General features: G+C 41.2%; 2 protein-coding genes across 4 annotated transcripts in view; one reads left to right on the forward strand and one right to left on the reverse strand.

The window, feature by feature from the left end:
- ADAM17 (ADAM metallopeptidase domain 17) overlaps positions 1-26,741 on the reverse strand; it is a 42,742-nt gene that overhangs the window by 1,841 nt on the left and 14,160 nt on the right. Inside the window, exons 4-18 of one of the 3 annotated variants that reach the window (XM_043917036.1) lie at positions 25,842-25,930; positions 23,403-23,571; positions 22,146-22,279; positions 19,743-19,832; positions 17,760-17,873; positions 14,513-14,657; positions 14,305-14,393; positions 11,657-11,809; positions 9,701-9,900; positions 8,588-8,691; positions 4,167-4,301; positions 3,908-4,038; positions 3,070-3,148; positions 1,995-2,083; positions 432-482 (exon numbers count right to left, since the gene is read on the reverse strand). In XM_043917036.1, the coding sequence (XP_043772971.1) occupies positions 432-482; positions 1,995-2,083; positions 3,070-3,148; positions 3,908-4,038; positions 4,167-4,301; positions 8,588-8,691; positions 9,701-9,900; positions 11,657-11,809; positions 14,305-14,393; positions 14,513-14,657; positions 17,760-17,873; positions 19,743-19,832; positions 22,146-22,279; positions 23,403-23,571; positions 25,842-25,930 (1,772 nt within the window). Of the gene's footprint in view, positions 1-431; positions 483-1,994; positions 2,084-3,069; positions 3,149-3,907; positions 4,039-4,166; positions 4,302-8,587; positions 8,692-9,700; positions 9,901-11,656; positions 11,810-14,304; positions 14,394-14,512; positions 14,658-17,759; positions 17,879-19,742; positions 19,833-22,145; positions 22,300-23,402; positions 23,572-25,841; positions 25,931-26,741 lie in introns of those variants that run through there. The other 2 variants (XM_043917037.1, XM_043917038.1) reach the window with 2 other exon arrangements.
- On the forward strand, positions 6,336-6,852 carry LOC122702985 (40S ribosomal protein S24-like). Its single transcript, XM_043917043.1, has one exon. The coding sequence runs from the start codon at positions 6,337-6,339 to the stop codon at positions 6,739-6,741; it is 405 nt and encodes a 134-aa protein (XP_043772978.1). The 5' UTR covers position 6,336; the 3' UTR covers positions 6,742-6,852.

Here is a 26,741-nt window from a genome sequence, read left to right on the forward strand (position 1 = left end):
GGGGGTGAGCCCCACCAGACGGCCGCACCTGTCAGCACCCTCATCCCCGCCCACCTTCTGAGGAAAGCAATTAAACAGCTGCCAAGTGTCCTGACAACCCGTGTGTGAAGACCCAAGAGAGTCAGAAGAACCCTTGTCAAGTTAAGATCCCAAGACAGGAAAAGCTCTCCAAACGTGAAAGTAAGTCAGCGCCGAACAGCCAACCACTCAGGGCTGCAGGGAGGGCAAAGCGGCGCTCCTCTGTCGTTATCAGTCTCCATCCAAGAGACTGACTAAAAGGTCACCATCAAGAGAATTCACGTTCAAATCCTGCCTGCCAGAGAACGGCCCACCAGCCAAAGAAGGCGCAGCTGGGGAGGCCAGTGAAGGTCTCTGCTTAGCAGGCCTCCAAACACAATTGAAAATGACTTCCTTTTGTGTGAGATACTTACACTGGGGTGGAACAGAGACAGAGACTCAAACTGCTTATCCAGTTTCTTATCCTAGAAAGACAAGAAGAGTGGAGTCATTCCTACAACCTGCTCAGTACAGGCTCGGTCCTCCTAAGCCCCTCCTAACAGTTTGCTAGTGAAGAGCTAGCTTAGAGCTTGAGTCGAAGGAAGAGTGAGCAGGTCCAGCAGGTGAGAATGTGAGTTCTACTCAAGCTTGAGGGGTTCTGCCACAAGTGTTTCCTCTTACACTTGATGGAAGTATGCTTTTTGGTGTTAATTGCAGAAACAGGCAAGGTTTGCTGTTTTTCTGAGAGACTCGCCTCATGCCCTCGGCAGGAACAACCAGGACACCTCCGTGCATGCTCCGCATTCAGAGATGAGGCTGACCCTGAGGGCAGCCCTGGGAGGTGGAGGGGCAGGGCCCACGGCCTCACTTGGCACTGACCTCAAAGTGCCCCACACCCCCCAGCCTCAGTACTCTTCTCAGCGTGTCCTGAGCTTCTGTGGCCCAAACTCTGAGAGGAACTAGGCCTCAAGTCCCAAACCGGCCCTCAAGTCATACTGTGGAAGGCTGGACACACAGTCCCCGCCTCTGCCCTGCTCCCTGTCTGGGGCTGACTAGTGACGGGTGACCACGGGCGAGGCAGGAGGCTGAGCCCAGGCCTGACTGCCCTGACCATCTTCTGTGCTTGGAGACCAGCCACTGCCCGCCCTCCTGTCGGCAGCTCTGCTCAGAAATCAAAGGCCAGGCCTCCGCAGTGGGTGGTACTGTTGCCATGTGTCAGAGCTTCAACTCTTAACAGAGCTGGGCTTGAGCAGAGGTTACCTCAGGCCCACCAGGCTCATCAACCTGAGGAAGGAACCTCACGAGACAGCGCCATGAGGGAAGGTGGCCAGGGCCAGGAAGATTGGAATTCCCTGCATTGGAACTTCCCAAGTGCTCACAGGAGGGACCCTGCTCAGGAGTTTCAGAGCAAAAGCCTGGAAGCCTGGGTCTGAGTTCCTCGTCTCTGCACAGCAGGCAGATCCTCACTTTCCCACAGAAGCAAGGAGAATTGATTTTTAAGAAAACTTATGAAGTACTGGAGCTTCACAAAGTGCAACCAAGCTTGTTAGCTGTTACTTGTCTTGAACAGTCAAACGACTGCTCCATGTCCTCACAGGGAAGGATCCGAACACCCCAAACGGTGCTGCCGGGACCCTGGACGAGATGGGGCAGTGTCTCTGGACGGCTGCTGGTTGCCATCTGCGCTGTGACAATAGCCTGAAAATGCTCGTGCCACAGCTTCACTCAGAAGTGCTACACAAGTCCAGCTACAGAGTCTCTGGTGCTTAGAAAGTATAAAATCCCTCAGAAATTACACACAAGAACAAAACGGCCACACACAAAAAATACCATTTTTAAAAATTTAGTCTTTTAACAAGATATGCTTTCCTAGGGGTAACACCGACAATGTCATTAGAAACAGGTCAGACTAAATTTTATCTTTTCAAAACAGCTCTATGGCTAGAGGTGCTCAAGTTTAACAAAATATTTCAATTACTTGAAAACTGGTGACTTACCACACAATGGACCAGAATGCTGAAAGGAATCCAGAATATCAAGGAGAAAACCAGGACGGAACCGACGATGTTGTCTGCCAGAAACTTCCCTGTGAACAGTTCCAAACAGTGAATGTCCTGAGCAAGGACTCAGGAGTCAAAAAACAGCATTCTTAGAGTATCATCAGGTGTCGGGGGCACAGACTGCCAGCGGGGTACTGCGATGGAGCCGGCACTGAGAGGCCGGACCCATGCCACCCACACGAGACCTGAGCACCTCCCCACACACGGGCGCTCTCTCCAGAACGGCCCAACGCACTTGTGGAGGACACGTCACATCATGGGCGGCCCACCGGTCCCCAGAGGGATGGCCCGGGGGGATCCTGCTAGAGGAGGCTCGTACTAGGAACAATGCTCGCCAAGACAGTGCTGCTGCTGTCTGGGCCCCATGGTTATTTCTGGGACTAAACTCAATTATGCATCCTAGAGGACATAGTGTGCATCCTCACTTGTGGAAAATCTGAGACCCACTTGTAAATAAATGATTCTCACATCAAGCAGGATTCTGGCAATCTACAGCTTGCAGTCTACAATCTGATGCACTGCACATTTATGCTGTCAAGAGTTCATTTCCAGTAAAGCAGTCTGTAATTTCTCTTCCCTTGTCTGAAAATCTGTGCATCCATGCTATACGGGTACAGACCTGTAAGTCCCATTTTTTTTTTTTTTAGCCAACAAAGTCATTTCAGAACGTAAGTGGTGACTGTTTCCCTCCTCTATTGCAGGACTGTTAGTTGCTCAGTCGTGTCTGACTCTGTGACCCCGTCCGTGGACTAGAGCCCGCCAGGCTGCCCTGTCCATGGGGGTACTCCAGGCAAGAACACTGGAGCAGGTTGCCATTTCCTTCTCCAGGGGATCTTCCCAACCCAGGGATCAAACCTGGGTCTCCTGCATTGCAGGAGGATTCTTTACCCACTGGGTCACCAGGGAAGCCCATTGCAGGATTCGGGCATATCAGTCTGAAACCACACTTTCTTACGTTGTCAGGGAAGTCAGCTCAGTTCTAAGCAGCCTCCCACCCGGGGAAACCACATACCGAAAGTATTGATGCTCAGCTTGTCAATGAACTCCCAGAAACGCTCGATGACATCCTGCACTCGCTTCTCGCATTTGCCCTGAGAACAGAAAACGTCAGGTGTTACCTCAAGGGCCATGCGTTTAGAAGGAACGTGGCTTCCTTCATGTTGAAACACATAACGTGAAAAGGGGTCCACCTGTGACACATTGAAATGAGGACCTAAAGTCCGTTTTTATAAGTGAATTTAGTCACCAGAAGACAGACTCCAGAAAACCAGTCTGTTAAAGATGGGTCAAATCAAGTAAAGCTGCACTGATCATACACACACACACACACAAACACACACCCAGAAGCCTGCAGAAGCCTCCCAAGCCCCTAGCAACCCTCTTCTGTGAGCGTGCCAGGATAGTCGTGTTTCTATGAGGAGCACAAGGATCTGACGAAGGTGGGTTGGGCTGCCGGCAGGTCGTTCCTACCTACTCTGTACCCATTTCAAGGTCAGAGCCCACAGTTCTGAAGTTTTACAATTAGCAGAGAAAACCAAGTGGGAAGTGAAGTCGTGTCCAACTCTTTGCAACCCCATGGACTGTAGCCTACCAGGCTCCTCTGTCCATGGGATTTTCCAGGCAAGAGTATGTAAGTGGGACTCACAGCATAAAAGCAACCAGCTTTAGCATGAAGCCCCCAGGGCCTGTGCGGTCTCCAGAGACACCCATGGAACCTACCTGACTCTCACAAGAGGACAGTGGTCAGACGTAGCACCGTCTGTGTTCTGATTTCCTTCCATTTTCAAAGCTAAGCATTTACAAGACAAAAGCTTCACATGAATAAATACTGTACATAAATAAATACTCACATTCATGTCACAGAAGCCTACTGTACAGGGCTTGCCCTTCCTCAAAAATAAGTTCTTCTGTTCGGCGTCGACATACGGCAGGCAGCGGCCCGAGGGGTCCCTGCAGCACACCTTGCACGAGTTGTCGGTTTCTGAAACGGAGCAGAGCCTCATGTACATGAGCTCCGCTGCTGCCCTGACCCTGCCGGGCCCCCAAGGGCGGGGTCGGGCTGGCAGGCAAGGGCCACCTCCGCCCCTCCTGCTACAGACACGTGCTCACCATTACATGCACAGGACTCCAGCCTCTGCTCACGCTCGCAGAAGGGCACACACTTGCCGTCCTTACACTTGCCGAGATCCAGGCACACAGTGTCATCGGCGGCATTTCCGGGAGGCGGGCACTCGCTGCTGTTACCTGCAGTGCGGGGCACACGGTCACCGTGAGTCACCTGGACCTGCTCCATTGGGAGCTGGGGAGCACTGTGCCAAGCACTACGCTGCCCAGTGTCCACTCAGCCCCACGGCCTTGCCTCCATCAGGATCTACACGTTCCAGGTATCCTCTTCGTAGTGAAACAAAACGTGCGTATAAAAGAATGTGTATATAAAACAGATCCCTACTACTGCCACTAGTAAAAGACACCTGTGAGCCCTGACTTGACCGCACACTCCCCCAGAGAGCCTCCTGCCCACAGCCCACCCCAGCCCACACGACCACGGCCACCCTTCTTCACCTTCTTCCATTCGTCTCACCTCAGAACCTTAACGCACGCTGCTCAGTCCCCTAGAGAGTTCCTGTCTCCCTCTTTCAGGTGTCCTGGCCCTTTACATTTTCTCTCAAGTATCTCCTCCCCCAGACAACCCGAGGCCCCCACCTCCGCTGGAGGCCCCTCTCCCCATCAGGCCCCATTACTACACGCCACTTCTCCTCTTCACAGCACATCTTACAGTGTTCATCTATTTGATCATCTGTGGTTCTTTTCTGTTTCTGACCACCAGACTGGTAAGCTCTATGAGAGCAAAAACCAAGTCTATTAATGAATCAATGTATGTCCAATCTTGTCACACTGTAGGTAAACCAGAGACATTTCTTGAAAGAATCAGTGATTCTTAAAGACAGAAAAGCCACCCAAAAATGTTAAATTCAGGAGAATGCATGAAACGAGTGACTCATTCTGGAAAACGAGAAGCACAAGCAGTTAAAAGTCAACGCTAAAAGAGAAGAGAGAAAGGACTGTACAAAGACACCACAGGCCTGGCCTTTCAATTGAGGAATGAAAGTGAAAGTTGCTCAGTTGTGTCCGACTCTTTACGACCCCATGGAATTCTCCAGGCCAGAATACTGGAGTGGGTAGCCTTTCCCTTCTCCAGGGGATCTTCCCAACCCAGGGATCAAACCCAGGTCTCCCACATTGCAGGAAGATTCTTTACCAGCTGAGCCACCAGGGAAGCCCCCAAGTGAGGAATGGAACCAATCAAAAGAATTCAGACTTAACTACCGAATAACACAAATGACACAGTAGAATGGCTGTGATCAGACAGACGGAATTCCCTGGCAGTCCAATGGTCAGGACCGAACTTCTACCGCAGGGGGCATGGGTTTGATCCCTGGTCGGGAAACTGAGATCTTGCATGCTGTGCAGAGCAGCCAAAAAAATAAGACAAATAATAACAAGCATTGGTGAGGATTTGTAGAAATTGGAACCTTCACACATGCTGGTGGGAATGTAAAATGGTGCAGTCACTTTGGAAAACAGCCTGGCAGTTCTTCAAAGGATTAAACAGATGTACCACAGGACCCAGCAATTCTACAACTGGATACACACATACACAGACACGTGAGAAATAGCCTAAGCCTACACAAAAACTTGCACACAAATCTGCATAGTAGCTTTACTCACAGCAACCAAAGAGCAGCAACAATCCAAAATCCATCAACTGATGAATGAATAAGAAAATGTGATATATCCATACAATGGAATATTATTTAGCAATAAAAATAAATGAAGGAATGATTCATGCTACAACATGTATAAATCTTGAAAACATTCTGAAAGCAGCACACACATTGTATGATTCCGTTTATATGAAACATCCAGATTAGGCAAATCCATCAACATAGAAAGTATAGTGGTTGTCTGAAGCTGGGAGGATGAGGAGATTCAAAATGATAGCTAAAGGGTATAGGTTTCTTTCTGAAGCAATGAAAACTGACTGGTAGGTGGATGCACAAACATGAATATACTAGAAACCACTGAACTTACACTTCCAGTGGACAGGTGGTATGAAATGCTTATTATCTCTCAATAAAGTGGTTACAAAAATCAAGCCAAGCAACCAAAGGATATATAAATTAAAAAATATAAGAAGGGATAGATACACCAGACAAATAAGAAGGACACCATGACCACACAGGCAGCAAACCGAATATTAAACAATTTAAAAGAGTATATGCAGGCCATCATGAACGACACAGTAACTATCCGGACTAGGAAGTTCATGACCAACCGACTGCTTCAGCGGAAACAAATGGTCATTGATGTTCTTCACCCTGGAAAGGCAACAGTACCTAAAACAGAAATTCGGGAAAAACTGGCCAAGATGTACAAGACCACACCAGATGTCATCTTTGTGTTTGGATTCAGAACCCATTTTGGTGGTGGCAAGACCACTGGCTTCGGCATGATTTACGACTCCTTGGATTACGCGAAGAAGAACGAGCCCAAACACAGGCTTGCGAGACATGGCCTGTATGAGAAGAAAAAGACCTCAAGAAAACAGCGAAAGGAACGCAAGAACAGAATGAAGAAAGTCAGGGGGACTGCAAAGGCCAATGTTGGTGCTGGCAAAAAGTGAGCTGGAGATTGGACAACAGAAGGAGTAAAGATTCTGCAGTGACTGTATCTGTGGTGCTTGTGCAGATTTTTCATGAAAGAATAAACTAAGACCTTTTCCAAAAAAAAAAAATAAAATAAAAAAATAAAAGAGTATATGCATAACTGATTCACTCTGCTGTGTGCCTGGAACTAACATAACACTGTAAATCAACTGTACTCCAATAAAAGTTTCAAAAATTAAAAAAAAAAAAATTAAATCACAAGGGTCAGAAAGGAGCATTACATAGTGATGAAGGAATAGCAAGACCAAGATGTGGAGAACATGTACCTGATAATACAGCTTGGAGATTTTTTGAAAGGAATTAACTGACAGAACTACAGGGAATATTGACAATCAATACAGATAATCTTAAAACTAGCTCCAGATAGATTAAAGTCCTAAAGGTAAAAGATAAAATTATGAAGCTAACAGAACCAACTGTGGAAAATATCTTTGTAATGACCCACAACTCAAAAAAATACACACACACACACACACACACACACAAACAAAATGACAGATTTGATTCAAGAGAAAGATTTCTGTTCCAAAAGGACAACAGATAGGAGGAAGGCATATGCAGTATTTAAACCAGATGGATTATCATAAAAGAACTCCAAATCAATAATAGCAAATATTAAACCCAACTTTTTTTTTAAACCCAATTTTTATAAATGGACCAAATAAATGAACTAATTATGCACAGAAGAAATCTAAATAGCTAACAAATATAGAGATGTTCATGAAAAATGTAAATAAGGAGAAGAAATCACTTTACACTCAGACTGGCAGAAGAGAGCTACATAATACAGTGTGCTGACAAGGACATCAGAACCTGGACACCCCACGGTGGCCCTGACTAACCCATTCTGCTGTTCCAGAGACCACTGGAGCGCTGCCCTCCACGACGAAGCAATTCCATGCTTCCCTGTGCACCCAGGAAGCCCTCACGGCTCCCACAGGAGACGTGTGAGGGTGCCCAGTGTAGTCCTATGGGCAGTATTAGGAGAGAAACCCTAGCAGCTATTGCTTGGTGAACAGATAAGCAAACACAGTAAATCACTGGAAACCCAGCAAGGGCCCAAAACAATGAACTAGACATACACAGAAATACAAACCAATAGAAAACACAATCGTAAAAACATGGCACAGAGTTTTCAAAAAAGATCTAATGTAGAGTATCATTTTGGCACATTAAAAACACACATGTATAGAGTTCCCTGGTAGTCCAGTAGCTAAGACTCTGTGCTCAACTGCAGGGGGCCACGATTTTGATCCCTGGTCAGGAAACTAGAGCCCACATGCTGCAACGAAGACCCAGTGCAGCCAAATAAATAAATATTAAAAAATACACATATACATATATATATACACACACACACAGAAAATAACCGGCTTCCCAGGTGGCTCAGTGGTAAAGCCTTTGCCTGCCAATGCAGGAGACGCAGAGACACGGGTTCAGTCCCTGGGTCGGGAAGATCCCCTGGACAGAGGAGCCTGGAGGGCTGTAGTCCATGGGGTCACAAAGAGTTGGACAAACAACTTAGCAACTCAACAACAACAGCAACAAAAAATAACACATTATCTCAAGGACATACACCTATCCAGGCAAATATCAAAGACATTAAAGCTGATGCCTATGAGGGAAAGGAGAATGGAAGTGAATGATCGCAGGTCTTGCAGTGACCAATGCAAAGCGTGCTGCGATCAACTCAACTCTGTCCGTGAGGTAAAAGTTCATCTGAATGAAACATTAACTCTGCTTTCAAACACAGGCATACCCATCTGAACAAATTATTCTAGGAGAACCACCACGAGGACATACCTGTACAATAAGACACGCCTTTGCAAGTAGCGTTAATAGCCTCTTGGCACTTCTTCTGGGCCGTCTCGAACTGACAGTTTTTACAGCAAGGACTGTTCCTGTCGCTGCAGAGAAAGAGCACACAGTCCAAGTCAACGGCCAGCTTCACAGCACAGACTATGGTCATGTCCCAGGGCCCCGAGAGGGCAGGGCAGAGCCTTCTGGCTGGGGCCACCCACTCCTGCAGACTCCCAGGTGCTGGCACCACCGGACAGAGTCCCTCTGCCCTTCCCAATGCAGACACGGGCAGCAGTGGTCCACAGTGACTCATCTTTAAAACACCTTCGTGTCTCTGGTTTTCATTCACTTAATACATTTTTTTTCTTTTTTTAAAAAAGGAACTTCCCTGGTGGTCCTGTGGTTAAGACTCGTGCTCCCCATGCAGGGTGCGTCGGTTCAGTCCTTGGTAAGGGGACTAAAATCCCTCATGCCACATGACCCAGACAAAAATTAAAGCAAAAAAAAAAAAAAAAACCGCCACAAAGAACAACCCCACAAGGCAATCAGTAGTCAAGAAACTAGGCAGCCTAGTCAGTATTTACAGTGTTAATATGCACTGTATACAGTTAAATCTGGCACTCACCATAAACTAAAGTTACCCCCTCTACTTCTAAGCCAGGCACAGGACATTAAAAATGGAAATATAAGACCTTCTAACTTGTAACCTGTAACAAGTTAGAGGTTTGTAACTAAACCTTCCTCCACGTTTAGTTTCTGTGATTCAATGGTATTCTTCAATGCTCTTCTACAGCACAGATACACAGGAATGAGTTTATGTCCTAGGATTGTTGTTATGAAAGAATGTGCCATGAACCTCCTTGCTAAGTCATCTTTGTACATCTCTGCTTCCTTAGGATTCTCTGTACTATGGCATCGCTACAGCAGAGAGGATGCAAGACTGAGGATTTGTCATGGAATGTCAAATTGCTTTCCAGAAAACATTTTTCTTGCTGTACAGGGGTAGACACACACTTCACAGGCCCTCTAATGATTCTAAAGGCCCTGTATTTTCAGCCCATCATTGTGGGGACCCCTCGTTAGGCACCCAAACACCCACCATGCCACACCCCTCACCTGCACTGCACACCTGGCCTCAGCGTGCAGTCGCTGTTGCAGCAAGTGTCGTTGTTGAGGTACATGATGCCGGGGTCGCACTCCTCACCCTCGTCCACCCTGGAGTTCCCGCACACTTTGTTGCTGCGTTCTTGGAAACACTCCTGGGACTTGCTTTCAATGGTCTTATAGATGGACTGTTTACTGCAGTTTGAAAACATCTTAAGAGAAAAAAGGCCACAAAGGACCCAAGATAACATAAAAATTCAGGTAGTGTTTGTGCTTATTCTCCAGGGACAAACTTTAACACAAAAGCCACAACCAAAACCAGCTTGAAGGCTTATCAGGGTTCACGGTCGCCTTTAAATGCCACGTGCATGGCATCTTCCTCTGCAGGAGGCTAGAAACATTATGTGAATTGGTAAAGAGCCTAAAATTCTTCACAGGAAAGTAAGCTACACAAATGCTGAGACCAAACACCCGCACCAGTCAGGCATGAGCAGAGTCACCAGACTAAGCCTCAGGCTCAGAGTTGCCCCACTGCGGGGACACTGAGAACCAGGCAGACCCCTGTCTTCCTAGATACAATAATCCAGGCCTGAAGAACACGTCTGCTCCGATTCCCTGAATTTACATTAGTCATCCATGTTTAAAGTGTTTTAAAAGTTGAGTTTATTAAGAGGTGTGATACTACATATATATATGTGTGTGCGTATATATACAGTCTATTAAAAGATTAAATTTCAAATTATTACCTAAACGTCTTCATTGCTTCCCAAGATCTTAAGTTTGAGTTGCTACAGTTGACCCCTAGCTTGTCTACTTGATATGCAAAACCACAGAAATGACCTACATTTGGGCATTTTTCCTGATGCTCTAAAATAGAGTCCAGTTCCCAAACAATTTGAAAATATCAAGAAAAGCGGAAAAAGATTTGGGTAAAACTCAGCCCGAATACTTTTAGAGGTAGGGCCTCCACAGTCTGCAAATGACTACAATGGCTTCATCTGCCACCCAGACAAGCGCCATGAGACCCCTGAGGAGCAGAGAGGACAAGACCCTCATGAGACAGTATAAAACATACACTCATCTCTGGCCACAGCTCCGGGCACAGAGCTCCTGAAACCTCCATAATTTCCTAGGTAATAGGAGTGTCTTTGGTTGTAATGAGCAGACTCTGAGTGGGCTCCTGAGTGGGCACTGGTCACCAGAAAGACCAAGTCATGATTAGAAGCTTGGAATTTTCAGCCCCACTTTCCATTCTCTTACAAAAAGTAAAAAGAACCAGACAGATGTCTATGAAGACTTTCAGTTCAGACTCTACGAGTGAGCCACAGCCACTCTCAGGAAGTCTCTGAAGCTATTTCCCATGTCCCAAGTCAACGAGTGTCGAGTATTCCAAACACCTTCAACAGAATATGATCTCTCTACTTACTTGACAAAGTAAACAGTATTTACTGCATACCAGGTACCCTGAATGAGCACTAAAGACAGAGCTGTAAAGCAGAAAGGAAAGGGCCTGACCCACAGGACACTTACATCTGGCAAATTATACATACTTTGTTGCAAAAGTTTATTAAAACATGCAAATTGTGAAGCAATGTAGAGTTAATGAGAGTGATACGCTTGTAAATGAAAGAAAATTTTAACTGAAAGTCTGAGCCCACCAGACCCTGCAAACTAGGACTCTAGTGCAAGGCAGTAAGTAAGTGATTTTCCATACAGCTCAAAGCAACACATGATTAACCTTGACAACACACAGTCCAAATGGGCAGATTTAGATGGACCATGTTTCACGGTACTTGGTAACGTGCAGTTCCACCCCTAGCTGTTGTCAGGCAGTCCCTCAGCCACTCAGTCACGTGACCCTGTGGATTGCAGCATGAATGGAAGGCTTTTCTGGGCTCTCATGATCATTCAGCATCATCTCTTCTTACCTAATCACATTAAAAAAATAAGGTGCCAGAAGACACGTACCTTATTGTTCTCGTGGTCACCGCTCACAGCTATGGGGTACATGACGTACTTCCCTCCCTGGTCCTCATTTGGGGCACATTCCGCCAGACCGTCTGGGTCGTGCTCTGCTCCAAAGTTGTGCCCCAATTCGTGAGTTGTAACAAGGTCAGCTTCCTGAAGGATCATGCAGAGAAAACGTTACTTCCTAACACCTAACCATCACCTGCTGTGGCGAGTTGGGCTCTGCTCTTAAATGGGACCTGATCAGTCAGATTCAGATCAACAACAGGGCAACAGATGGACTAGGACTTCTTCTATCAGTTATAGAAATTAAATGGAATATTTAAGATTGTATTGAATACTGTTAAGTAGTACTATATCAATGAATTTAAATCAATGTAAGAAAATATAAATTAAAAGATAGATTGGAACACTGAATGAGGAACCAAACACTGGCCATTCCAAAACTGCCTGGCACTGATAAACCAAAGAGCTAATAACCAATCACCCAAGTCCCCTGCCCCCCGCCCCTCATCTCAGTCACACTTCTAAGTGTGGTGGGAAGGTTAAAACTAGACAACTAAAGAACAGCACAACAATATTGCTTATCCCAGTGCCTGAATTCTTGTCCAATGACAATCTTAATGACCCAGAGGATTTTGTTCAGAATCCAGTTAAAGGATTGTACTGAACCTATCAGATCACCAGAGGATTTCTATCTGAATAGAAAGGTAAATTTAGTCAGTAAAGCTAAAACTTTTCCCATATTTAACTGCATAAAATAACAATTTACTGATTTCTTTTTTTTTCTCCTGAGATGAGGGGGGTGGGAATCACTCCATGGACATGAAAAAAATCTGTACATATTTTACAAGACACTGTATATTTTTTAAAAACAAACAGTCCCAATTCTGAAACCAATATGTTGAAGGTTTTCAAGTGTTAATATTAAAATGGTAGTAAAGAAAATTTTGCATTTTTAGCAAAAAAGTATTCAAATCCCAAAGGTGCAATATGGGGAAGTAATTCCAAACTATGCTTTGGAAAAATTCATTAGTGGATTCTCTAACCCACTTTAAAAAAAAAAAAACAGACTAACACTTTAAAAAACATATAAATAATTTATTTTTCTTGTTCCATGTGTCTTAAACAATAGAAAAACTCTGGCAGACATGTCATGAAATCAAACCACTGATGACACTATAATGACAAAAAGGCAAAGGAGAGCACCATAAAAAACAATTTTGGAAATTAAAGTTTCCAAAAACTACTTATCATATTTTTCTTCTGAATCCCATTTCACTTTTTTTTTTCTTAATTCACCAAAGTCCATAATTTATATTAGGGTTTGCTCTTTGTGCTGTACTTTCTATGGGTTTTGGCAAACACATAATGTCTTTTTCTTTTTTAAACAAATTTTTTTTGATGTGGACTATTTTTAAAGTCTTTATTGAATTTTTTTACAATATTACTTGTTTTATGTTTTGGTTTTTTGGCCATGGGGCACGTGGGATCTTAGCTTCCTGACAAGGGATCGAACCTGCACCGCCTGCTTTGGAAGGCAGAATCTTAACCACTGGACTGTCAGAGAAGTCCACACATAATGTCTTATATCCATCATTAAAGTATACAGAATAGTTTCAACACCCAAAAGAAAATCCTCTGTAACTCTGCCTACTCATCCCTCCCTCCCTCCACTCTTGGCAACCACTCATCACTGTATTGCTCCCATGGGTTTGCCTTTTACAGAATGCCATATAGATGTAATCAAACAGATTGGCTTCTTCTACTTAATAATATACATTTATGGTTCCTCCATGTGTTTATAACTTGATAGCTCTTTTTTAAAGTGCTTAATAGTATTTCATTATCTGGATGTACCAGTTTGTTTATCCATTCACCTACAGAAAGACATGTTGGTTGCTTCCAAGTCTTGGCAGTCACTAATAAAGCTGTTATAAACATCCACGTGCAGGTTTCTGTGAGGACTCCTTTGACTAAATACTGAGGGTGCTGGGTCCAATGTAACACCAGAGTATGTTTACTTTTCTGAGACACTGCCACAGTCTTCCTAAGCGATTGTATTGATACCATTTTGCACTCCCATCAGCTATGTATGAGAATTCATGTTGTTCCACATCCTCACTAGCATTTGGTATTATCAGTACTTTGGATGTTAGCCATTTCTATTTGTTTTATAATGGGCTCTCCTTGTTGTTTTGATTTGCAATTGCCTAATAACATACAGTGTTGAGCATCTTTTCACTATGTTTATTTGCCACCTGTATATCTTCTTTGGTGAGGTGTTTATTAAGATCTTTAGCCTATTTTAAAATTGGGTTGTTCATTTTTTTATTTTTGAGTTTTCAGTATATTTGTTATATGTTCTGGATAGCAGTACTTTATCGGGAGCTGCAGATGAAGGGCTCCAGAAAGGATGTCTTTAGGAAAAACAATAATCCCAAACTGGTCTCAAAAGAAGTTTGACAGCTGACAATATTTTCTTCTTTATACTTTTCATATTTGTCACTAAAAACATACATCTGTTCAGGCACAGACAAAAAACAGTATGCATTACTTTTTAAAAAGATATCTACATAAATATGTAACTGCTGAGGTCCCACTACAATAAACTCAAAATCTACTCTTTTAAAAATTAAAGAACATACCTTTGTAAGGATGGTTTTACCATAATTTTTTGTGCTGGTCAAACCACTATTCAAATATATATTTTTCTTCCCAATTGGACTGTAATAAGCTACAGGCAAAAAGAAACAAATGGCTTGTTCAATAATTATAATTATTATGACACAATTATATTATAATCCAATCACCTTGCTATTCCCAAATATTTCATACAACAAATGAAAAACTTACCCTTTGGACAAACACCTCCATGACTGTTCGCTCTGGGAGAACCAACATAAGCTAAGCCAAGAGTTCCCATATCAAAATCTTGGTACGTGAAAAGATGTGCTAAGCAGACTTTAGATGCTTCTTCAGCAATATCAAAACTAAATTGCTTTTAAAAAAACAAAGTGCTCTTAATTAGATTAACAGTTACATCAGACTAAAAGATGTTTCAACTAAATATTCCAGAATACTACCATACTGTACAACTGCATTGTTTTACATTTTTTTAAACCAAAGTATAGTCGATAGACATAGATTACAGATGTACAATACAGTAATTTACATTTTAAAGGTTATACTCCATTTACAGTTGTTATAAAATAATGGCTATAGTCCCGTGTTGTACAGTATATCCTTGTAGCTTATTTTATACATAATGGTTTGCACCTCTTCATCCCCTACCCCTATATTGCCCTTTCCTTCTCCTCACTGCTAACCACTAATTTGTTCTCTATATCTGTATTTCTTTGTCACCACATCCACTAGTTTTCTGTATTTCTGGATTGCATATATAACTGGTATCACACAGTAGCCTTCTCTAAATTATTTACTTATCGTAAGACCCTCCAAGTCCATCCCTGTTGTTGCAGATGGCAAAATTTCATTCTTTTTCTTGGCTAAGTAGTATTACACAGATACAGCACTCTATGGATCTCAAACTGGTAACAGCCTCAATTCCGCTCAAGCTTTGAAAACCTGACTTCACTTCAGTCTTGTGAGACTCTAACCAGAGAATCCAGATGAGCCACACTGTGCATGGACTAAGCCTAGAAACCATCAGATAAACAAAGTGCTGTTTTAAGCTGCTAAATTTGCGGTAATTTGTTACAGCAGCCATGGGAAACTAACAAATTAACAACACAGTAGAAGATAAACGTTATCAATTCACAGAAGGCCATTTTACAACAAAGCAAAGGTATAGACAGAGTGCGTGTTAGTTACTCAGTCGTGTCCGACTCTTTGCAACCCCATGGACTGTAGCCCGCCAGGTTCCTCTGTCCATGAAATTCTCCAGGCAAGAATACTGGAGTGGGTTGACATTTCCTTCTGCAGGGAAGTCTTCCCAACCCAGGGATCAAACCTGTGTCTCCTGCATTGCAGGCGGATGCTTTACCATCTGAGCTACTAGGGAAGCCCATAGACAGAGACCCGGGGACAAAAACGATAAATCGTATCATGTCAAGACAAGAATCCATATGGCATATGGTATTTATGTTATCCTTAGTTACCAAAATAAAAACACACAAATTTAAAATTTCCTAGAGTACTTTCAGATCTCCACATTACACCTCTACCACCTAATATATTTTCATACCATTTGGTAATTACTGACCTCAGACATCTACTAATAAGCTTCAAAGAAACCTGAACTAACAAAATCATGTATAAGAAATTTATTCAGAATAAGGTGTGCTGGGAGCCATTATGGGAGATCCCACCCATGACGAGGTCATGAAGAAAAAACCTGACACGCAAGGCCGTTCAGGATACAAGGGACCCTGCAGGTTGGCCTCGGCCTCTACCCCACCCTGTATCCTCCTCCCTTTTCTGCTGTTGTTCTTGTTTGCCCTGCTGCAGATTCTTGTGTTGCCTGCCGAGAGTTCTCCTGCTCCTCTTTCACTGAATAAAGACCAACTTAAAACCCTAATTAATAAATCTCCCAGATGCTGGTATCCTATGAAGGGGCCAGGGATGAAGGAAATGCTTCAATTCAAACTCTTTTGCTGGCATTCTGGCTTGTTTGATAAATGTGTGCTCTCATTGCAAAAAATGCTCATGATTGTTCTAAACACCCTAAGCACAGTACGCTAACAAAAGAAACTATTAAGCATAGGTCCCTCCTCGGGATGAGAAAAGCCCCACAAATATAATAGCCACAAATGAGCCTAATAGAAAATAGTTTAGATAGAGATTAGCTGGTGACTTCTTGCAGGTAATTAACTTTTAGACTAAGAGCCTGTTTTGTGCCGTATCTGCTGTTTTTGCAATCCTTTGCATTTCTGTTCTGTAAAAATGTAATCCTATCTAGTTCCCATGGAGATGACACCTAATAGAAAGAAAACAGATTAACCACAAAAAAGACAGGGTTGGCTACTGAAGTTGCTTAAAGTCACACCAGGTGCAAGCCATAAACTGTCAACAGGCCTGAAAGCCAAAAGATATTATACATAAAGATTAACCATAAAAAAGGCCCAAAAAAAAAAAAAAAAAAAAAAAAGGCCCTAATAGGCACAGAGCCCTTTGAGGGGTGAGGAAGCCCTATTAGAGAACACAAAAAATATTGTTTTAAAAGTAGTTATTGGATCAACATTTGATTGATGTTAATGTGCTCAGGTTGTGCAGTGGAAACTATTGTTAACGTAGTTGGAGATCTAGAAAAATAAGAGTTTAGCCCTAGTGTAAAAACAATAAGATAATTGTTAATTTTAACCAAGAGTGCTAAAACAGAGGCTGCCTCACCGGTGCTGCAGAGTCTTTGTGTGTTAAACTTTTTAGATAAATTTAGCTGAGAACTTCTGCAAAAAGACTGACTTTTGTGTTAACAGGATTGTATTTCTATTATGTTGCAACCTGCTGTATCATGAGACTGCCACTTTTCTGTTTTCTGCTAAGCTCAAGGCCAGAAGATAATGTACAAAAAATCTATGGGAAAAGACTCTCATAAACAAAAATATACAGAGAACACCTGGTTTCGTGAAGGACAAGCTGATGTAATGTTAAACTAAGTCTGTATGCTTATCGCCCCCTTAGAAATGTACCAACTTAGGGTATAAAGGCTACAGTGAAAAATAAAACATTGCCAGACTCTGCTGCACATCCCGATCTGGTCTCTCTCTTTGTTTCTCTCTCTCCCCCTTTCTCTCTCACTCGCCAACGCCGTTCATCCTGAGGGTACCCCTGGATCCTGCTGGGGCAAGGACCCCGGCAAAGGTGGGTATCCATTTATTTCCTAAAGCTCCATTACTTCATTGGATTCGCAGAGATTTTACCATTAAGAAGCATTGTTTTCTAGCAATTTTCACTTTCAGTTCTGTTCACCTTGCTGTCTGCCCAGCAACAGGGGAAGAGGTCATCCTGGATCAGCTAGGGGGTGCTGACCCTGGTGCTCACCACCTCTAAGACACCCCCTCATTAATACAAACATGACCCACATTTTTAGAAACCACAGAATGGTGTTAAACAGTATCACACTCAGGGTTCCATGACCTACTTCTAGTAACATCTTCACATCCCAAGCATCTTTTTCTTCATTTGGGTAACTTTTTGCCATATTGAAGTGCCTTTCACCAGGTTTCACCACTTGTGGAGACTTGAGAATGCGAATCTATACTTAAAGAGATAAAATACTTAGAACACTTCAGAAAAGTTCACAAGACTAAAATAATACTGCATTGTTTCAACTAAGTCAAAAAAGACCATTGACCATTCTTTAAAAAAAAAAGTTTTAGAGTCAAAATTCCATAAAATTCTTCAATTCTAATATCCAATGATTAAAAACAAACTGAGAACCAAAATGGTATGAAAAATGTCAAAGAATGATTTATAAATTTATAAGTGTACTCATTTTTATTTCTTATTTAGTTGGAAAAAATAAAAATCTAGGTTCCATGAGCCTAAAATCATTTATTCCAGTGATTCAGAGACGAGAATAAGATGTACAGCTCTGCACACCACAGACATGTGAGTAAAAAAAAAAAAAATCCTAATACATATAGCACAAATTCATATTAATCCTACTTTAAAAAAAAAAAAAAAGGATGCTGGTTTCTCTCCAAAGGCTAATGCAAAGACGAAGAAAGTCATGCTCAGCTCACTGTTTCTCTCATCTCTTTCAGATCTGCCTGCCTACAGAGGGGATACTGCAGTCTGCTCCCCAACCATGTGGTAAACTCACTGGGGTGGGCTTTGAAGCTCTGGTGCTGGGTGATCAAGATCCATTCTGGGATGAACTATGTGGGAGCCCACTCTGAGTGCACATTTAAGCCACATTCTTCAACCCACCTACCATCATTAAAGAAGCTGGTATTTTAATCTCCTACCACATCTAGTTTTTCTCAAACTGGTTCCAAATTCCTAAAGCAAAAAGCAGCTTTATTCATTGGTCTGCTAGAATTCAAATATACTGCAGCTATTTTAAACAAGTGAGACACCTTTATTGTACCATAATGGGGTAATCATCAACATATTCATGAAATGAAAAAGCAAGGTGCAAAAGAGTACAACATATCACACACAGACAAACACATGCTATTCATGCATAAAATATCTCTGGGGAGATATGGATGAAACTAGCAACATGGACGTCTCTGGGGAAAGGAACTGGTTTGACGACGGGTAGCTGAGGAGACTTACTTTTCACTGGCTTTTGTACCATGTGTATATATCACCTATTCAAATAGAAACTTTAAAAAGGAAATGCAAAAGAGTAAAAGAAAACGGAAAAGGGAAAAATAACTCTTAGTTTTATACAGGTACTATAAAAGTGGAACATTTATTAGAAGTATGATACATGATTTCAAAAGCTTTCTTCTTTTTATTCTCTAAATTCTACACTACAGAACCTGTAATATGGCTACTTTAGTACAAACAACCTGAAAAAAAAGAGATAATTTCCTTAATTTATATGTCAAAATGTCTGTCCAAAGTAATAGCCAATTTCAGAATACCTGTTACTAACAAGTCTTATCAATTTGGAACAATTTTCACTATGTGATATAATTGGGATGACATTAATACATCAATGCTGGACATCATTAACAGATAGGAACTCAGAAGATTCTTAGGAAAAGAGATCTAATGGTTCTATATGTATAAATGCCTTGAAAATGTACACACAGCATTTTTGAGTGAATTTTCTAAGGTTTCAACAATGTGTTAGAATTCTAACTAAAGACATTAATTAAGCATAAGCAAAAGTAAAGCAACACAGAAGATAAAAAGGCCATGAATTCAGAAAAAAAGAAAGATCTTAGTAGCATAAGGTTTCCTGCCTAAAACAAGCCTAAGAACAGAATATTTCATAATCTATAAATAGTATCAAAACACTTAAGTTTATCAGATAAATCACTGTCATATCAGAATATTAATTCATGATTAAAGTAGAAGATAAGTTTTTGGGCTGTTAATACAAGTGACAAATATTTATACCACACAACTTAGTTGAACATTATAACACCCATCCATTGATAAATACCTGTTCTATCTGTATTCCATAACCTTTAAAACCTGCATTGTCCCATGAAGTGTTTCGATAGATGTCATCAACTCTGTCAATTAGCTCTATCTGTGTGTATAAAAAGAGAGTAAGAGAAAGACATTATGTATATTTCACCATTCTTTGCAGTCTAATATAAGTTCTTCAGGGATTAAAAAAAAAAATCCATTTAAATACCACTGTAAAAGTTTCACCAAATAAAAAAACTGACATTAGGATGTTATTCTTAACGTTGACAGTTCTATCAAAGAAATTATTCCTAGCCTCAAACTTAAAATGTTACCAGAATAAAGCAGTTGTACAATTAACCCCCAATTTCAGGTAATCAACTGCATAGAGAATGGAAATATCAAGTAATGGGTTTTTTAAAAACTGCCACTCAACTATGGAAATCAAAGTTAATAGTCAATTTACCTAAAATAGCCCAAAGACGTACTCTGTTCACTCATGCCACATACTTAAAAAAAAAAAAAAAAACACCTTCAGAAAGTAGTAAGGAGCAGTGACACATACCACCACCATTATCTCAGACCCTTCCTAGGCAAAGTTCAGCACCCAAGCACGAGGTAGAAACAGGAATGAGGTCTCACCATGTCTCCTCTCTCCTGTCCTCTCACGGGGGTGGGGGGAGAGGTAGAGTACAGAGATTACTGAGGGAGGAGGGACAGTATTACAGCCAAGTATGATTCAAACTACAGTAGGAACAAGATACTCATTACCTATCTTTTCCTTAAGAGAAGACTTCACTGTTCAAACTGGGTAAATGAGGTTTGTTCTGGCAACTGCGAAGTATGTTACAGGTCTAAGAAATTGTTCTTTGCTTACGGTAACTCTAAGACCAAGAAATGCAATTTCTGGGAATTCCACATGGTCCAGTGGTTAGGAACCTGCCTGACAATGCAAGGGACACGGGTTCAGTCCCTGGTCTTGGAAGATCCCACATGCCGCACAGTAACTAAGCCTGTGTGCCACAATTATTGAAGCCCACATGCTCTAGAGCCTGCAAGTCGCAACTAGATAAAGTCCACACTCAGCAACAAAGACCTAGAGCAGCCAAAAAAAAAAAAAAAGAAATGCAATTTCTAAGACAAGACCTTACCTTATATTCATATTCCTGGTGTAATGAACAAAGAAGTAAACTAACAGCCCCTAATACAAAACCCACACTAAGAAAAGAAGCCTCTCAAGAAAGACTACCTGGGCTTCCCTGGTAGCTTGGTGATAAAGAATCTGCCTGCCAATGCAGGAGACACAGGTTCAATCTCTGATCCAGGAAGATCTCACATGCCGTGGAGCAACTAAGCCCTACACCTGAGCACCCAACTGTTGAATCTATGCTCCCCAACAAGAGAAGCCACAGCAATGTGAAGCCCGAGCATCCGACAGGAGAGTAACCCCTGCTCACTGCAACTAGAGAAAAGCCAGCACAGCCAATAAACAAATTAATTTTTAAAAAGAGTTTCTTACTTAGGAACAAGAACTATAATGACTTCACACACTACTCCTACTACCCTCATAATAAAATTACTTGACATGGAGGGCAAGGGAAAGAAGGGCACAAAAAACGCACAGTCTGGGACCAGCAAGGCGAGGAGAAAGGCAGCGTTGCTGCGCTGGGCTCTGCAGCACTACAGAATGAATAGCCACATTCTCTGTTACTCCCTCAATGTCATTTCACTCACTGCCAAGTGATCACGAGGAATGAGGTCAGACTGACAAAAAATGTCAATGAAATATGATTCCCTTGACTTTTAAAATTACAATAGTAAATGCTTAAAAATCCAGCATCAATGGTTCTGTAATCTTGCCTTCAAATCTTCGCCCTACAGTTATGACACTGAAGTTCCATTTATTTCACCCAGTTACGGTCTAACAATTAGACATTTTACATGATACAAACCAAGTGACCAATTCCTCTGATATATACATATAAGCAAAAATAATACACATAAGTTCATACAAATACTTTTTCCCCCACTCTGGAGTATATCCATATGTCCCAGCAACAGGACCACTGTCATTACAACAGTGATGTTTTCACAGAGTTCAGTTCTATAAAGAGAGAAGGTCTATATTATGAACTTTCCCTAAACATAACACGCATAAAACTTCTGATGTGCAGAAAATCCTAGTTGAAAGGTAAAATAGGTTTTCAAAAATTTGAAAATAGCATCTAACAACTAATAATAACCAAACTACATTATTGTTTAAATAATGTAAGAACCTTAGGTGACAGACCTCAAATATTCTAGGAAATCACAAAGCATCTGAAACAGATCTCATTTCATTACATTTCAAATTACAGCAGTCTTCTCTTAAATGGCACTTGCCCACCTACAGGAACGTTTCTGCCGATTATATCCTCCAATGTCAAATACTCACCAAGTAGTTGGTAGTTGTACTCTCTTCCCCTCTGCCCATGTATTTGTAAAAGCGATGATCTGCTACCACCAATAATTTACACGTGTTCTTCAAGGGATTAGGGTCGGCTCGTCTCTTCACCCGATGAAAAAGCTCTAATATGAATTTGGATGCACTATTAAATCAAAATTCACCAAAACAAGGAGTTTTTTTATAGCAAAGTTTTAAATCTAGCATATTTTTGAAACAAATATTATTTGAGCTCAGTATCCTTAACAATATCTTGAACAAGAAAAATTTGGAGAAAGAAAAGTGAAAAGTAAGAATGAGATTTTCAAATTGTAGAATTCAAGGGACTTCCCTGGCATTCCAGTGGTTAAGACTCTGCACTGCCAATGCAAGGGACACGGGATCGATCCCTGCCTTGTGATCCCGAATGCCTTGTGGCGCCGCCAAAAAAAAGTAATAATAAAAAAGTTTAAAAAAATTGTAGAATTCAAAAACAAGGAAAAGTGTAAAAGTACTTCACAGAATAAAATAACCACCCATCTATTGCTCAACTATGGAGGAGTCATTTTCTTCTCGAAGAAGTCTACAAATTAACTAAAGTAAAAGTAAAAATATCCAGATAATCCAACATTAAAAAATTAGTGAGGGGATTTCCCTGGCAGTGCAGCGGTTAACACTCTGAGCTTCCAATGTAGGAGGTGCAAGTTTGATCACCAGGCAGAGAATTAGGATCCCTCATGCCACTTGGCATGGCCAGAAAAAATTTAAAAATAAAACTTGATCTTTAAATAAAACAACAATAAATGGGTAGACAATCTTTAAAGCACTCTAAATTCATCTATCCCAGGGCTGCTAATCTTCTTCTTTTAAACAAAATATACCTCTCTTGCTACCAACTGATTTCTTATAAACGTATCTGAAGATTGTTTATTCACCGTACTATTCTGTCATTTCTAAATACCTGATAATGAAAATGTTTTTCCTCAGATTATTCAGTTTGCCCTTTCCCAATCTTTTTTCTAGTGGTTTCAATTATTACAGGCAAAAAAAATGTAACTTAAGAAATTTTTGAACAATCCTGTTTCCTGTCTATAGCCATACCACCCTGAACATACCTGATCTCTCCTGAACAACTATTTTCAAGCCAAAATTAATACTACAGTTACTTGATAATCATGTTTTTTTTTTTAAAAATCAACTAACAACCATCCCTATTGAAGACAGATGTTATGCTTGCTTTTTATTTGAAATGTATGTTTTTCGTCTTACCATCAGGCGGCTCGCTGTCTACCAGCCCTTTTGGAAGCAACTCTTCATTATCCGCCTTTATATAACCACACACTTTTGGAGACTGCAAACGTGAAACATTCTTGATATCTTCAGATTTATAAACTAACATTCTTTTGTCTTTAGTATCATTAATTAGTCTCCAAAGTGGCTAAAATGGAAAACAAATATAACTGAGATGGAAAATATAAAAATGCCTAAGTATTAAACTCTTATAACATCCTTTGCCTATTGTTAGATATCAGTAACATTCATTTCCAGGTTAAGTAAACTGACTAGTCAAGACCAAATTCTACTCTGTAAGGACACTGGTCTCATCTGAATTAGATAGTTCATACAAAAAAAGATGTTGTGTCTGTGTATCTGTGCATCTATATATCTCCATATCCATCATGGAAATGAAAATCAAAACCTGAAGGACACCATATCCCCTAGGACAGCTGTAATCAAAACGACATATAACAAGTATTGGCAAGCAGGTGGAGAAACCCTCATCTACTGCTGGTGAGAATGGAATATGAAATATAAAATGCAGTAAATGAAAATGCTGAGGAAGTAAACTGTGGTCACCATGGAAAACAGTGAAGCAGCTTCATAAAAAGTTAAAAAAGGAGTTATCATATGAGCCAACAATTCCATTCCTAGTATATTACATACCCAAGAGCAATGAAAATATATGCTCACATAAAAACTTGTTCAAAAATGTTCATAGCAGGATTGGTCATAATAGCCGAACAGTAGACACAACGCACATGTCCAACTGATGAACCAATAAACAAAATGTGGTATATCCAAATAATGGAATATTATTTGGCAATAAAAAGAAACGGTGTACTTGACACATGCTATAACATGAATGAACGCTGAAAACATTCTAAATGAAAGTAGCCAGACACCAAAAGATCACATGTTGTGTGATTCCATTTATATGAGTTGACCAAGCAAATCTAAAGAAACAAAAAGACAAATATAAACAGACAGAGAATAGATAAGTGATTTCCTAGAGCTGGCAGAGTTGGGGGTTGGAAGCAGATAGTGGACTTCTAAGTAAGTAATAAACCACTTGACCAATTTAAAAATGACTAATCTCATGCTAAATCCTTCAACAAACCTGATGAGTTTACTTTTAAGTGACCATTTCACAGGAAAATGTTAATTATGATCATTTTTGTACTTGGTGAAACAGAGAGGAATGAATGAAAACAGAATTCCTAACTGTCCCAAAGGGAATTATTTGGAAAAGTGAGGAATCTGAGAAAATTTAACTTGGATCTTAGGGCTTCCCTGGTGGCTCAGTGATGAAAAATCCTCCTGCAATTCAGGAGACCACCTGTGATGCAGGAGATATGGGTTCAAGCCCTGGGTCAGAAGATCCCCTGGAGAAGGAAATGGCAACCCACTCCAGTATTCCTGCCTGAGAAATCTCATGGAAAGAGGATCCTGGCAGGCTACAGTCCATGGGGTCACAAGAGTCAGACACAACTAAGTGACTAACCACCATCACCAACTTGGATCCTAAATGCACACATTTTTGGACTAAGAAAAGACGATCTTAAGGAAATAAGCAAACACGTGCACTGTGGCAGAAACAAGGCCGCGCCCTCCCCCCACTGTTCAGCTTGCTGAGCACAGGAGGTTAGCTTTTCCAGCCTCTTCTGTAGGCAGATCAGAGACAAGAATTCTGGAACGTGGGCGGAAGTGACATAGGCCACTTCTAAGCCTGGCCTATAAAATTCCCCTGCGGGATTCTCCAGCTGTTTCCCTTCTGTGGCAACCTCAGAGAACATGTGTCCATGTTCCAGAGTATTCTCTTTTTTCAGAGACGCAGAAAACACTTCAACCCACAAATCGGGAGCAAATGGTTTGTTTTCTGAACTGGTATCTGACATGCAGTGATGTGTCTCATACAAACATGGCTCCTCTGGACTTGGTTTCGACTACTAGGGTTTCTTTTTTTTTTTCGACTGCAAGGGTTTCAATGAAAGAGTGGTCAGAGCCTATAGCTTCATCTTTTAACTTCTCAAACTATGAACTGTCACCTTTTATTGACCACATACTTCCAGAGCATCTAGGAAGGAGATTTCCTTTCCATCTATGAGAAGCTTTACCTTTTGGGGATTATTAAGAGAAAGAATAAAGACAAGAGGAGGGGAAGAAAGTTTCCTATTCTATTATCCATCCCACATATGACTTTCTCTCGATTGTTGTACTTAAAAATACAGAGTGTGTCCTATGACAGTATCTTAGATATGTTTTTTAAAAGTCTTTCATCTATTTTCCTGGTCTTAAAAAAATAAAATTTAAATACAAGGAGGAAATAAGTATAATTAAACACCTTTTTCTTCCTAAAACAACTCTGAAATGGCTTTCTAAAAATAAGAGATATATGCTCCTTGAAAAAAAACTGACATGCAGACTTACCTCTATATTATATTCTGCCCCATCTGTGTTGATTCTTATTGTAATATCATCATCTCCTATGTGTGCTAGAACCCTAGAGTCAGGCTCACCTTAAAAAAAAAACAGCCATTATTAAAAACATTTAAAGCAAAAAAACTATGCACTATTGTCGATAAAAATCAACCACACCCTTCTACGGCGTGGAATGCGTCCAGGCACTGTGGAGATCTAAGGAACACAGGCCATAAAGTGGGTGGGTATTCTCACTCCCGCAAGAGGAATCTCAACTGTCATCTGAAATCGGCCTCTTTCCCTCAGGTCATCTAGAGTGTGTTACGGAACAAAAGAAAGTACAAATTTTCTTCTGGAAAAATTTTACCTATTTTGGGGTAAGAAAGAGGAGGCAGAAAGCATGATCTAGAATATACAGGTCTGAAACTATACTTTTTGAGTATTTTAGGGCCATTTTTTTTTCTTATTGCAGAAAAATGTCCAGAAGTAAACTGCAATTGCTTGTTTAATATATTTTATTAAATAAATACATGATAGGAGGTAAAATAATTGATCTATGATCCCATCTCCCTTGTTTACAATCTCATAAGGGAAGTCTACAGTCCTTCCCTGGAGACAAAAGGAGGTTAAATTCCCATGACTTAAGAGGAACTCCACTGTATGATCAAAATACCCAATCAGTAATGACTTGCTGGATAATACCCATTTCCTCCTGTTTGCATGCTTCTGCTTCCAGACTTATAAAGCTCAAATAAAAGAGACAAACAATAGAACTTCTTGGCCACCCCATTCTCCTCCCCTCAAAAAAGAAAATACAACTCTAGTTTAATCGGGACACCCAACCTCCCAGTAGTGGTAGCAGTGTTAGTCACTCAGTCATGTCTGACTCCTTGTGACCCAGCAGCGTTA

The sequence above is a fragment of the Cervus elaphus genome, chromosome 11 (assembly GCF_910594005.1).
Source record: "Cervus elaphus chromosome 11, mCerEla1.1, whole genome shotgun sequence".
Classification (NCBI taxonomy): domain Eukaryota; kingdom Metazoa; phylum Chordata; class Mammalia; order Artiodactyla; family Cervidae; genus Cervus; species Cervus elaphus.

Coding starts and splice junctions, on each gene's coding strand:
- LOC122702985 (XM_043917043.1), top strand. CDS start 6,337: ATGCAGGCCATCATGAACGACACAGTAACTATCCGGACTAGGAAGTTC.